General features: G+C 35.1%; 1 protein-coding gene across 50 annotated transcripts in view; it reads right to left on the reverse strand.

The window, feature by feature from the left end:
• CLASP2 (cytoplasmic linker associated protein 2) overlaps window positions 1-15,295 on the reverse strand; it is a 184,007-nt gene that overhangs the window by 124,166 nt on the left and 44,546 nt on the right. For 40 of the 50 annotated variants that reach the window (XM_059162220.1, XM_059162231.1, XM_059162224.1 and 37 more), the window contains one exon: window positions 7,175-7,321. In XM_059162220.1, coding sequence (XP_059018203.1) covers window positions 7,175-7,321 — 147 coding nt within the window. Of the gene's footprint in view, window positions 1-7,174; window positions 7,322-7,715; window positions 7,911-15,295 lie in introns of those variants that run through there. The other 10 variants (XM_059162268.1, XM_059162263.1, XM_059162266.1 and 7 more) reach the window with 2 other exon arrangements.

A 15,295-nucleotide genomic window follows, 5' to 3' on the forward strand; every position in this document is an offset into this window, starting at 1 on the left:
AATAGTCCTTTTTATTCAGGACAGGAAATTTGGAAGTCATAATGAACAGAACAGATATTACCAGAACAGAACCGTGGTTACCTACCACAACAAAAACTTTTAAGATTTGATGTAAAATGCCACAGACAAAGGAGACACTGAGGAAATATTTAAGACTTTTAACAAAAGAATCAAAAATCTGAACATTTGAAAGACTGTAACAGACTGATGGCAAGATAAAACAGCCCAATTAAAAGATGGGAAAGGAACAACAACATGTAATTTGCAGAAGAGGATATGCTCACTTAATTAATGAATTTAAATATTCTGAACCTCAACAGAATAAAAACTCTAGGAAGGCAGGGTCTTTTTTTTTTCCCGGTTCACTGACATTTCCATAGGTTACAAAAGCAGGAACATGCTAAAAGCTTTCAGAAAACATTCATTAGCTGTTGGTCAGATGGATAGGTGGAGGGAAAAGTGCAAATTAAAACCAAAAAAGCACAATTCTTCACCTATCAAAATGAGAGCAATTAACAAGGCTGTTACATTCAATGCTGGAAAAGGGAAAATAATGTCTTGAATAAAAACACACCCAATCTTTAATTGAACACTGGGAGGAATCTATTCGACAGATCAGAAGCACCAGAATTCCAAGTATAATAAGTACAATGGAGATCAGCATTCTTCGTAATGGCATAAAACTGTAGACAACATGAATGACCCTGACTTGTGAAAAGTTTATTACATCCTGTTATATCAATAATGTGGGATACATATGGCTATCAAAAGGATGTGAGAGCTATCATTATTGATGCTGAAGAATGAATGTTCTGTGAAAAAAAGGAAGCTGCAAAGTGTTTTACTAGTGTGTTTAGTATGGGCAAAAATAAAATCTAATCTGAGTACCTACATAAATTAATATGGAGTAAAATGTGGAAGGATACATATCAAACCTGTTCAATTACTTGAATTTTCCCACTTTGAAACTAAAGTTAAGATAGAGAGCACCAGGGGTGCCTGGGTGGCGCAGGCAGCTGACTGACTGACTCTTGATTTTGGCTCAGGTCATGATCTCAGGGTCCTGGGATTGAGCCCTGTGTTGGCCTTTGCAATTAGTGGGGAGTCCACTTGAGGATTTCTCCCCCTGTCCCTCTGCCTTCCTTCACCCCAATCTCTCTCAAATAAATAAATAAGTCTTAAAAAGAAAAAAAAAAAAAAAAAGCACCAGAGCTTCTTATGATGGATAGTGAAAGATGTGGCATTCATTATAATTTAACAGAGAAAGGCTATTGGCCAATCCCTAATTTCTAAATGTCAATAATAGTGTTTTGATATATAGGATAAAAGTATGTATCACATATTTTTGGATAGGAGATGACCCAGTACTGGATAGGAGATGACCCAGAGATGATCAAAGAAAAAGCCTCTGGCCAAGCACTGGGTTCTTGTTTCATCTCTGTTTGTAACTTTCTTATCTTAGATACATCATTTAACTCTCCAAGGCTCAGTCTCTTCACCTGAATTAGGGCCAGATAATCTTTAAGATTAAAGGGCTAAAACATTCTGGTTTAGTATCTTTCCTTACATTAGGAGAAGAAGAGAAGAAAACAAACAAAACAAAATGCACAAACAGAAAACTCATTTGGTTTTATATAAAGTTCAAAAGCAAGAAATTGAGGTTTACCGGTTAAAAATTTGATTTCCAAGATTAAACACTAAATTATCTGAAATTTCTTTTATTAAATATATACTGATTCTCAAGATCTTTACTTTTTTATTTTATTATTATTTTTTTAAAAAAAGATTTTATTTATTTATTTGACAAAAAGAGATCACAAGTAGGCAGAGAGGCAGGCAGAGAGAGAGGGGGGGGGGGAGAAGCAGGCATCCCCCTGAGCACAGAGCCCGATGCGGGGCTTGATCCCAGGACCCTGAGATCATGACCCGAGCCAAAGGCCGAGGCCCTAACCCACTGAGCCACCCAGGTGCCCCTGATCTTTACTTTTTTAAAAAAAGATTTTATTTATGTATTTGAGAGAGAGTACTCGTGCATGCACAAGCAGGGGGAGGGGTAGAGGGAAAGGAAGAAGCAGACGCCCTGCCAATCATGATCTGAGCCATAGGCAGATGCTTAACTGACTGAGCCATCCAGGTGACCTTTATTTCTTTTAAAGAAAAAAAAAAAATCAACTTTTTTGTTTACAAGAGGGGAAAAAAATGTGAATGATTAGCATGGAAAATAGATATTTGGACATTCTTAATAAAATCTTACGTCAGACATAAATGAAGTAATACAAATATATCAAAAAGATGACTAAGTACTCCTGGATTTGAAAACACAGTAGTTACTTAATTATAAGAATTAAAACTATTTTAAAGCAGTTTTTGACATTAGATGAAAACCACAGAGAGAAAATGCTGTCTACCTGACTGAATGAGCAAGTGAGGGAAAACAACAGAACTCTGAGAACTAATGATTTAGCCAACGACGTGTCTCCATATAAGCCTCAGTAAAAAACTAATCTCAAAATCTGGTACAAATTACAAACAATAACAATTATATTACCATCTAATTCAATCTCTGTATTTGAAAAAGAATAGCAGTCAAAGTTATTGGTACAGGAGGGTGATTTCAACAAGAAAATACTAAAAAGCATTTCTACTTAAAACGACAAAACTTCAAGTTGCTTTATTTTCAAATGTTCTATTTTAATGAGAATCATACTAATTGAGCTTTAAGATGGATTTATGGATGTTGAAAGGTAGTGATCATTACTGTAGATTATAATCTCAGAGCTAAAGATCTAGAATACTTATTTACTCGGTGAAATTAGAGTGCATAGCATTATAGACAAGTACTTTCTGTGCTTAGTACACTTATTAGATGCACGACCCTGTGCAAGTTAACTTCTCCAAACTTTAGTTTGCTAATCAATAAAATTAGGATAATAAAGTACCTAACTATAGGGGTTCTGATTTAAATGAGAGAATATATGTGAGAACACTCAAACATTTTTTTAAAAAAATTATTACCTAAAATACTCTAGAGATAGAAATATACATTTTTAGTCACTGGAGACAGAGATGGGGGGCTGGGAGGAAGAGAGAGCATACAAGCAGGGGAGAGGAGCAGGAGAGAGAGGGAGAAGCAGGCACTTCACTCAGCTTGGGGGCCTGATGCAGGGCTCAATCCCAGGACCCCAAGATCATGAAATGAGCTGAAGGCAGACACTCAACCATTAGAGCCACCCAGGTGTCCCTAGAGATATAAATATTTTAAGCAAACAGGTACCTTCAGCAATTATATTCTAGACCATTAAGCCAAAAGAAAAGAAAGCGTGTTTACCTTAATTCCTGTTATGAAGTTATAAATGTTATTAGAAAATTCATTTTATCCTTACTCTAATTAGTAAAGCACAAAGGTAACACTTTTGACACCAACATAATATGGATTTTAATGGCAATAACGTACTGGTATGGAGTAACCCACAATCCTTTTTATTGATCCTCCCTGACTTAAAGGCCAAACAATTACAATATAAGTAGAACAGGTTGGCACGAGGAGCCAAAGAACAATGAAAAACTAACACACACTAAAGATTAAACACAGGTCCTACTGGCTTTAATTAACTGGATAGGATACTTTGCTAAAAATGGCATGCATCTCTTTAATCTTAACATACATCTCTGGGAGAAATAAATTAAACTCCCAAACTATAAAAGTAGATTCAGTCAGGATTCCAAAGAAGTTCACTTTATTTTTATTTTGGTAATCTTACCTGAAAATGTATTTGCTAAACTCAGTGGACTGCAATGGGCTTCAATGAAAATATACATACCACTCCCCTATCTACCATATTACTTTAATAAGGAACTACTCATACCTATCTGTATATTATATACCTAGGAGTAGCAAATGAAATGACTAGACTGAATCCCCATTGTTTCAGAAGCAGAATAGTTATACTGAAAGACAGGGCAACCCAACCTTCAAGTATTTCAAAGTATCAGGTTAACAAATAATTCATCTTCTTTGCTTAAGTTACAAAGAGGCAGATTTTCATGCAATATAAAATAGAATTAATTTATTCAGAACTGAATTTGGCTTATAACCTTCTTGGAGGACACTATGCCAAACTGAAAGAATAACTGTATCTTTTAATTCAGTAAGCTTGAGAAATTTATTCCAAGGAAATGACTGGAGGAGATGTGCAAAAAGATGTATGTAAAAGGATAATGGAATTGTTTATAACAGCAAAAAATACTAGATATTATTTAGCTACGAATAGTTTTTAATTAATAACTTAAGATAATGAGAAAATGCTCCAGGTAAAATACTAGTAAGAGAAAAGGTATACAAAACAATTTAATGGTGCCAATTCTGTCCTCCTAAGACAACATGTCTGTATAAAAATTATTGGAGGGGCGCCTGGGTGGCTCAGTGGATTAAAGCCTCTGCCTTCAGCTCAGGTCATGATCTCAGGGCCCTGGATAGAGCCCCATGTTGGGTTCTCTGCTCAGCGGGGAGCCTACTTCCCCTGCTCTCTCTGCCTGCCTCTCTGCCTACTTGTGATCTCTGTCAAATAAATAGATAAAAATCTTTAAAAAAAAATTATTGGAAAAGTAATTATGAAAGCAATTAGAATTACATCATAATTTATCAGTTGATTATACCCACATGTAGTGGTACTGTAGATAGTTTCTGTTCCAAATTTTAATTCATGCACACACATTATTTTAATCATATGTTTAATAGTCATCTATCAGGAATATAATAAAAGGGACTGCTATGCTTGAATAGTAAATTGAACTATATGCCAACGTTCCTTCTCCAGGATTCTACAACTTCAAGAAAACTTTCTGTAACTAATTTAAAAATCAATAAGCCTGTGCCAAGAACAGAAAATCTACGGTTAAATTTTTAAAGGACTGAGAGCCAAGAAAGGCATTAATTTCTGAAGCAGTATCAATATCCTCTAGCCAGTAGCTCTTTTCTTAGATAGAAAAATAGGTAGTGAACCTAAACAAGCTGTGGCAAACAAAAGCAAAAAACAAAAATTGCAGAATGAATCTGCAATTGCTAAAAGAAGAAGGATGAGGGAGAGGGTAAGAAGGAATGAAGGACTCACCCTTATTTTTTTTTCTAAAAGAGCTGCTGCTTAGATGGATGATACAATCTGTATTAGTGATTAATGCCTACGATCACAAAAGCTACCTAGTATTTTCATATCTGGTAGGACAACAAACCAGAGAAGGTGAGGTGCCATAAAGAAAATCTTTCTTTAAAAAGAATATCAGATTTTAGGGCACCTGGGTGGCTCAGTGGGTTAAAGCCACTGCCTTCAGCTCAGGTCATGATCCCAGGGTCCTGGGATCGAGTCCCATATCGGGTTCTCTGCACAGCGGGGAACCTGCTTCCTCCTCCTCCTCTCTCTCTCTCTCTCTCTGCCTGCCTCTCTGCCTACTTGTGATCTCTGTCTGTCAAATAAGTAAATAAATAAAAATCTTAAAAAAAAAAAAAGAGTATCAGATTTTATCAATTCAGTTAACATCAAAATTAAGTGAGCTTTGGTAGGTAAACTACAATCTCAATTTTCATCTAAGAAAGGGGAAAAAAACATGAAATACAGAGCTAATACACACCAATGGCTCAGATTTACAAAAATATTATATATTATCACCATGTATTTCAAATATTAATTCATTTTAAGTTAATTAAGACATTTCATGAAATAAATATCATGTATGTCAGAAATCTCTAATTCAAAAATCAAGACAAAAAAATTTCCCTTGCAGTAATTCGAGGTAGCCATTTGTTACAAAAGAAAGAAACCATAGAATATCATACTTTTTTACCAGAGATAAGAATGCATAATAGAAAATACCATGTAATAGGATATGATAACTAACATTTGGATAAGAATATATTCCTAAAACTGCAAAACAAAAAGAAGATACCAAAATGTAAATTACTCAAAATACCCAGATAAATCAGTAAGGCATTTCTATTTCACAATATTTACCTATTTTTATGTATATGAATCTATGTAAATATTTGTATATGTTTACATATACATATGTAAGTGTGTATATATATCATACCATCTTTCTTGAGAGTTATATGGCACACAAAAAATAGTTAAAATGAAATATTTATGGTATTTTTCCTGCATTTAGAATACATATGACTTGAAATGAATGTTCAGTGGTATAGAAAGATCAAGAGAACACAACTTACAGGACCTGGTCAAAATATACAGTTTATTTTTCTTTCCTTTATGCTTTTAAAAAAAGAGATATAGATAAAAGGAAGAAAAGCAAAAATTCTGAAGACGATTTTCCTATCAATTATAAACAAGGAAAAATCTGTTTTCCCAAGTTACAACTAAAACACACCCAACACAGACACGAAAGAGAGAAAGAAAAAGAGAAAGAAGCTAATGTCCTTTTAGCATTAATACTTGCTTATTCTAATAGGATTTATTTTGTCAGAAAGACCTGCAGAAATTAGCACCTGAAAAGTACTCAAGGCTTTCTTATCAGAATATAAAAAAACCCATAAAAATTTTTAAAAGATTAACAATATGCTAGAAGCAGTTCTAATGTGATCAAAGAATGTACTATGTGTTGTATAACTTCACAAAAACTGTTTTTTCCTACTTATTATTATCTAATTTAGAAACCATTTTTAAGGCAATTTTACTTGACCACCACCCATTTCCCATTGTGACAAATGATTCAATATCCAGTATCTTCAACCATTTTTTCAACACTGAAGTATTCAAGACTTACTACTAGATGAATTTATAGAAATGTTACATAAATCAGTATTTCTTTAACAACTACACAACCTGAAAATTAATAGCCAAATTCTGAAAAACCTGCTCGGTCCTTAAAAACAAAAACACCCCCCCTCCAAATCCTAAAACGTCCTTAAATATCTCCCTTTAAAAATGACATCTGAAAAATGAATACTCTTAAGACTACACTAATCCACAGGAAAAAGAAATACACAGTATTTTGAAAACATTTCTGAAAAGGCAGCATATTCTTCTGTGTGTTGCAACAGACTCTCCAGATCTGCAATCATGCTGCAGTCATGAATAAACATATTCCTCTGAAGTTCTAAGTATGTGTGTCCATATCAAGGGCATGAGGCATGCACATCAGATTTGAAATGGATTTACATTACCTCCAACCTTAGGGCCACCTGCTGAACCAGGCTTCCTTGCACTGTTGACAGGATTTCCGGATGTTTTAGGTGCAGGAACCTTGAAGGCTGAAGCAGTTGATGATGGCCTATTTCCATCCACTGATTCTTCATCATCAAAGCTTTTATCTATACAAAGCATTAGAAAAACGTATTTTAAGAGATCTAAGCTTTGTTCCATTTTCCATAAGACTCAAAATCAAATAAAACCATATATAAAATCATTATTTTCTAAGACATAATCCAAAATAAAGCTCCTTTGAATAAGCTTTTATATATTGGTTAACACCATATAAAATAACCGAGTATAATTTAAAATTTGACTGGAGTATTATCCTGTTTTTTTTACCTATGTATCAAGTCAAAACTTAAAACCAAATATATTAACTCTAAGGATAGTAAAAAGCATTTTCATTTTTTTTTTTTTTTTGCTACTCATATGAGCATTTTCTGCCAGCTCCTCCCATAGTATATCTTTCAGCACACCCTGCCTTATTCCTTACACCCAGATCCTGCAACTTACAATCACAGATCCGTTTGCAAATCAGTCGCCTCATTCCTCTGAAAGCTCTTAATTTCCCTCACCGTAGGATGCTCCCTATGGTTCACATGGCCAAATACAGTAGATTCGGTACTAATCAAAGATTCTATCAAAAATAGACTGAAACAACCACAGAACCACCACTAAGGTTTGTGCCGGCATTTTTCTTTCTCTTCCCTGCCCTAGGTGCTGTAACAGCCAATCAGCTACAAGGTGACATCATCTTATGGCAGCTACTGCCAGATGAAAGGTAAAAATTCTCCATGTATTTAAAAAATTATCCATGCAGCTGTAATCCTTATTCTTTACCTAAATTCCAAAGGCTTTTAATACAAAGGTTTATAAACCTAAGTTTGTTTTCTCTTATGTATTTTACATGAAAATTAATACAAATATAAAATAAGGTTTTATGCAATATTCATTCTGCTGTGGTGCTTATTATTGCATCAGTAAAACATGGAATATCATAGTGCTCATTACTGTGCATAATTAGCTCTGTAATCTTACAATCTGCTGTTTATTTAGGGCACAGAAACCAAACCAAACAATTTGCTTTCATAAATGATTCTAAAATATTCTACCCAAAGCTCCTTTCAAAATATTTATTAATGACCACACTAGTATCATCTCCTTGTATAAAATGGAACCCTCCACCTACCACACACACACACAAAAAAAACGCAAACTATGCATTTACTCGTCGGAGAAGATGGTTTTCTCTAGGACCCTGCACAAACCAACCACGACAAACAAGATGGGCGAGGCAGAGAAGCAGATTTACCACAGGCTTCGGATCAATGTCAGAATCTTTTCCTCTCAACCTGCTCCCCCTTACCTATGCAAATACCCAAATCAACTAGAATGAAATCAGTACTACAAAGGGATACTTCCGAGTCCAACTACTGAATATATTTTAAAGAAGATATACCAAATAAGTGGTAAGACTTTTATTTGGAAAGAAAGAAAATCAAACAGACACACCAATATAAAGCCACACTCAATTTCAGCAAGTGTTTTCTTTTTTCTTAAATAGCACAATTTATAAGAAAAAAGTACCTTCAAGTTAAAAGACATTTTTTCCCCATTTTTTAGCATATTATTATTAGGGAGCCAGACCAGATCAGTTAAAATCTATGTTCTATATATGTTTGCTCTGTTAAAAACACTAACACAATCCCAAATAAACTTTTCTGCCACCACCATGTAAAAAATATATATATAGTTAAGAGAGACACAGTAGACACACAAATCCACAGAAAGACAGGTACTGAAACACCAAGTAGCCAGAAGTTCCCATGGAAACAGTGTTCTGTTCCTACACACACAAGAAATAAAGAGTACATGTCTCTACCACTTAAAAAAATTTAACTCTTAACACTCCCAAACTACTGGGAAATTAAATTTTAACTTTTTATCAAAATAAGGGAGATGAAAGTATATAAATCATAAGTATGCAGCTCAATGAATTTTCACAAAACAAACATGGCAGTGTAATATCAGCATCCTATACACACCCTCACTGACCTCCCCCAAATCAATTTTTCCTATCAGAGCCAACTAACCAGTCTTGACTTCTAACTCCATAATTGGCTCTGCCCATTCTTGAGCCTTATATGAAAGGAAACATATAATATCCACTCTGGTATCTAGGTTCTTCTCACATAGTACGTTTGAAGATTCACTTTCATTGCTTATAGTTATCCAGTGTACCACAATTTAGCAATATCCATTCTGCTGATGATAGATCTTTGAGTTGTTGCCAGTTTGAAATTATTATAAAACAGTCTCCCTAAGAGGTAAGCAAACAAAGTTGAAGAGTTCTAGGACTTTTTTTTTTTAAGATTTTTAAAATTTCTTTTATTTGACAGAGAGACAGAGATCACAAGTAGGCAGAGAGAGGAGGAAGCAGGCTCCCCGCGGAGCAGAGAGCCCGATGGGGACTCAATCCCAGGACCCTGAGATCATCACCTGAGCCAAAGGCAGAGGCTTAACCCACTGAGCAGCCCAGGTGCCCCGAGTTCTAAGACTCTGAAGCATTATTGTGGAAGTGGGAAACACATTATTTTGGATCGAGTAAGTCAAATATATATATTGTCACCTCTAGGACAAGCAGTACTGGACCAGCAACTGAACATCACCTGGCAGTTTCTTAAAAATGCAAATTCTCCAGCCCCAAGAGAAATCCAATGAGTCAGAAACTCTGGAGATGGGGGCCCAGCATTCTGTGTATTAACAAACCTTCCCAGCAACTTTGATGCATGGTCAAGTTTAAGAGCCACTGCTCAACAGCAGGAGTTGGCAAATTTTTTTTTTTTCCTATAAAGAACTACAGAGTAAATATTTTAGGCTTTGTAAACCATACATGTGGTTTCTCTCTGCAGCTACTCAATTATGCCATTGTAGTGCCAAGGCAGTGATACATGATATGTAAACAAATGGGTGTGGCTGCGTCTCAATAAAATTTTATGTCCATCAGGAGGGTACTGGATTTAGCTTGCAAGGAACAGTTTGCCAATCCCTGCTCTAGAGTAACCACTAAAATAAGAGTAACTGTATATAGGGATGCCTGGGTGGCTTAATTTGTTAAGCACCTGCCTTTGGCTCAGGTCATGATCCCAGGATCCTGGGATTGAGACCCATATCAGGCTCCTTGCTAAGCAGGGAGCCTGCTTCTCAATCTGCCTACTGCTGTGCTCTTCTCTCCGACAAAGAAATAACAATCTTTTAAAAAAGAGAGTAACTGTGTACATAAAACTACAAGTACAAGATAGATTTTAAAATCTGATTAACTGAAAAGAACCAGGAAGGGGACAAAAAGGACTGAAACAAGTGGATGAAATAGAAATAGAAGGCAAATGGGCAAAAATGACGCCAAATATATCAGTAACTACCTTAAAAAATAAATGAACTAAATATTCCAAGTAAAAGACCAATATTGAGTTTTTAAAAATAGGTTGCTTAAATGAGATACACTTTACAAAGTCACATAAAGGTAAAATGACAAACTGGCAAAAACCAATCAACAGAAAGTAGATGCAGCTATTTTAATTTCAAAACAGTTTGAAGAAGAATTACTAGAGACAGAGACACTCTTAATAATGACAAAGGGGGTCAATCCAACAGGGAAAAAAAAATCAGAACCCTAAATTTTTATGTACCCAGTAACAAAGCTTAAAAAACATATAACAAAAAAGGACTTATCTACAGAGTGGAAAAAATTCTTACCACTTCCAATAATGTTATATCTTTTCTTGACGACAAGCTAATTTATAACATGAATTCATCACCACAAGTCCCCCAAATTAAAAATGTTTTGTAATTTATAGAGATTATAAATATTCTAGGCTTAAAAATATTTTAATTATAAAATATTCAGGCCACATCAATTATATTTCTTATCATACGGCACTTCCTGAAATAATACTTTTAAGAGTGAACTAGAAATTGGACTGAAAGTGAGCAGAAACATTGTCTTATTTATCCTTTAACCCCATTACCTAGAAAAATCCCAGGATAAGTATCATAGTTAACTCTCTTCCTGCTTCCCACCTTTGCCCTTTTGAGCTTGTTTTCTACATCATGTCCTGTGTTGAACAAAGTCACCTAACACCATTGCTCAAAATCCTCTTATGACTCCATAAAAAGGCCTACCAGTACTTCAGTATCTCCAAGATCTTAGATACCATGTAGCTCTCTCCAACGTGATCCAACTTGCTGCTCTCCATCTTTTGCTCCAATGCAGCCCCACCAGTCTCATTGCTGAGACTCCCATGAGGGCCTCTGCACTTTTCCCCTTTGCCTAGAATGCTCTTCCCTTCATAGCCACCCTGTTTATTCACCAATTTCAGATCTTTATTCTCCTATCACCGTCTCAGTGACGTCTTCTCTGGATACTGAAATTATAACATTTCCAACATCCTGACACTACTGATCCATCCCTATACCTCCCTGCTTCCTTTATCTCCTTAGCACTTACCACCTATATATTTTACCTTGCTTATTATCTGACTCTTCCCACTGAAATGTATTATCTATTGTCTCTTTTGTCCACTGCCGTAACTCTGACATGTGGAACAATGCTTAGGACCCATTTCACAGTAGGGAGACCTTCAGTCTCCAGGTTATTGAAACAAAACTCCAAAGGCAAACAACTATAAATTCTGAATAGAATAGACATTAAAAAAAAAAAAAAAACACCAAAAAACCCAACTTTAAAACAATTAAGTATCTGACAAAATAGTAAGAAATGGGGAACAGAATCAGTACTTTGAATTTCTATTCTGAAGGCCTCATAAGGTAAAGGGAATAGAATTTGAATCCCACATAAAAAAGAAGAAATAGAAGGCAGTACTCATCCCGATACATGTACTTTTAATCCCCTTCACCTATCACATCCATCCCCCTACTCACCTCCCTTCTGGTAACCATCAGTTTGTTTTCATTGTTAAGAGCATTTTGTGGTTTGTCTTTTTCTTTGTTTCTTTGCTGTGTTTCTTAAATTCCACATAGGAGGAAATCATATGATATTTGTCTTTCTCTGACTTATTTCACTTAACATTATACTCTCCAGATCCATCCATGTTGTTGCAAATGGCAACATTTCATTCGTTTTTATGGCTGAGTAATCTTTGCATATTAATGAATGCTAACCCTTTCTTGGGTATGCCATTTGCAAATATTTTCTCCCATTCTGCAGGTTGTCTTTTAGTTTTGTTGACTGTTTTGCTCTGCATAAGCTTTTTATTCTGATGTAGTCTCAACAGTTTATTCTTGCTTTTGTTTCCCTTGACTTAGCAAACATATTGAGAAAAATGTTGCTATAGCCAGTATCACAGAAATTACTGCCTGTGCTCTTCTAGGATTCTTATGGTTTCAGGTCTCACTTTTAGGAAGGTCCTTATTGCATTTGAGTTTATTTTTGTGTATGGTCTAAGAAAGTGGGCCAGTTTCATTCTTTTGGATGTAGCTGTCCAGTTATCCCAACACCATTTGTTGAAGAGACTTATATTTTTCCCATTCCATATACCTGCGTCCTTTGTCAAGGATTGACTATAATCATGGATTTCTGGGCTCTCTATTCTGTTCCAGTGATCTATGTTTTGATCACTACAGCTTTAGTGTATCTTGAAATTTGGGACTGTGATACTTCCAGTTTTGATCTTCTTTTTCAAGACTGCTTTGATTCTTTGGGGACTTCTGTGGTTCCATACAAATTTTAGGACTGTTTGTTCTAGTTCTATGAAAAATGTTGTTGGTATTTTGAAAGGGACTGCATTAAATACGTAGATTTCTTTGAAGAGCATAGACATTTTAACAATATTCTTCCAATCCATGAGCACAGAATATCTTTCCATTTGTTTGTGTCACCTTCAATTTCTTTCATCAATGTTTTATAGTTTTTCAGAGTATAGCTCTTTCACTGCCTTGGCTACATTTAATACTAGGTATTTTATTATTTTTGGTGCAACTGTAGATGCGATTATTTTTTTAATTTCTCTTTCTGATGTCTCATTATTAGTGTAGAAAAATGCAATGGATTTCTGTACAATGATTTTGTATCCTGTGACTTACTGAATTCATTTACCAGTAGTAGTATGACAGAATCTTTCAGGTTTTTATATATAGTATCACGTTATTTAGCAAACAGGGAAAGTTTAATTTTTTTCTTACCAGTCTAGATGCCTTTTATTTCTTTTTCTTGGACTTCGAGTACTATGTTGAATCAAAGTGATGAGAGTAGACACCCTTTTCTTATTCTAGATCTTAAGGGAAAAGCTCTCAGTTTTTCACCATTAAGTATGATGTTAGCTATGGATTTTTCATATATGGCTTTTATTATGTTGAAGTATGTTCCTTCTAAACCTACTTTGTTGAGAGTTTTTATCAAAAATGGATGTTGTGGGGCACCTGGGTGGCTCAGTGGGTTAAAGCCGCTGCCTTCAGCTCAGGTCATGATCTCAGGGTCCTGGGATCAAGTCCCGCATCGGGCTCTCTGCTCAACAGGGAGCCTGCTTCCCTCTCTCTCCACCTACTTGTGATCTCTGTCTGTCAAATAAATAAATAAAATCTTTGAAAAGAAAAAAAAAATGGATGTTGTATCTTGTCAAATGCTTTTTCTGTGTCTACTAAAATGATCACATGGTTTTATTTACTTATCTCAGAGAGCATGACCTCGAGTAAGAGCATAAGTAGGGAGAACAGCAATGGGAGAGGGAAAAGCAGGCTCCCAGAAAGCCTGATGTGGGGCTTGATTCCAGGACCCTGAGATCATGACCTGAGCCAAAGGCAGACATTTAACCAACTGAGCCACTTAGGAGCCCCTGATCATATGGTTTTTAAACTCTCTTATTGATGTGATGTACCATGTTGATTGATTTGTGACTACTGAACCACCTTTAGATCACCCCCACCCTTAGTGAGGCTAAATCCCACTTGATCATGGTAAATGATTTTTAATTTATTGTTGGATTCGATTTGCTAAAATTTTGTTGATGATTTTTACATATATGTTCATTAGAGATACTGGCCCGTAGTGTTCTCTCTCTCTCTCTCTCTTTTTTTTTTTTTTGTAGTGTCTTTGTCTGGTTTTGGTATCAGAGTGATGTTGGCTTCATAGAATGGATATGGAAGCTTCCCTCTTCTTCTATTTTTTTGGAATAGTTTGAGAACAACAGGTATTAACTTTTCTTTAAATTATTTTGTCTTTTAAAATTCATTTGGCAGCAAAATCTAAACTGATTTTAAAATCTAAACTAATTTTAGTTTATGGCAAAACACGTGAACTGACATGAGGCTATTTATTGTATTTACTTCACTCATTGTGAATTTGCATATATTTAACAGCAAAAATACTAATGTGCTTGATTATAAGGTGTAGCCCCAGACCCAGCTGGAGTTGTTGCATCATACATGGTTTATGACCATTACTTTTCTAAAAATCTGACCTATTCAGAATTCCAAAACATAGCTGGTCCCCAAGGTTTCAGATATGAACTGTAAACTTATATTACCATAATAAAATCCCTTCATTTTTTTTCTTCTTCCCTTCAAAGGAAAGCCATATATTCAAATGGCTATTCAAACTTTTCAATTCATTTTTATAATTACACGTATTCCAAAACCTGAAATTTTTGCTTCTGAATTCACATAAAGGATGAAAAATCCCTCCATTCTTATATGGCAAACAATAGATAGGAAAGCTAAAACTTTATACCGTATCTAATTTAAAAAATTCATTTTGTGGGGCTTTTCTTCAGTAAACCAACTAGGTCACAAAGAAGAACCCACAACACCATAGTTTTCCATGCACAAATATACTGTTTCATATTAAGTAGCTTCTTATACCAAAGTTCCTCTTTTCTCTTGAAGCTATATCCTTCCCTATTCTAATTAAAACAATGAGTAAGAGGCCTCTGGATTCCTGAATGGTTTTAGTTTTACCTTCTTACGTATCTAACAATGACCACGGTCATATGTAACAGATAAATCAGTAACTGAGATTAGGAAACAATAATCACTATGTTATAGTACCATAGGTATCTCAGAAAACTGGTTTCAATTGC

This window comes from Mustela lutreola, chromosome 2 (genome assembly GCF_030435805.1).
Source record: "Mustela lutreola isolate mMusLut2 chromosome 2, mMusLut2.pri, whole genome shotgun sequence".
Lineage (NCBI taxonomy): Eukaryota > Metazoa > Chordata > Mammalia > Carnivora > Mustelidae > Mustela > Mustela lutreola.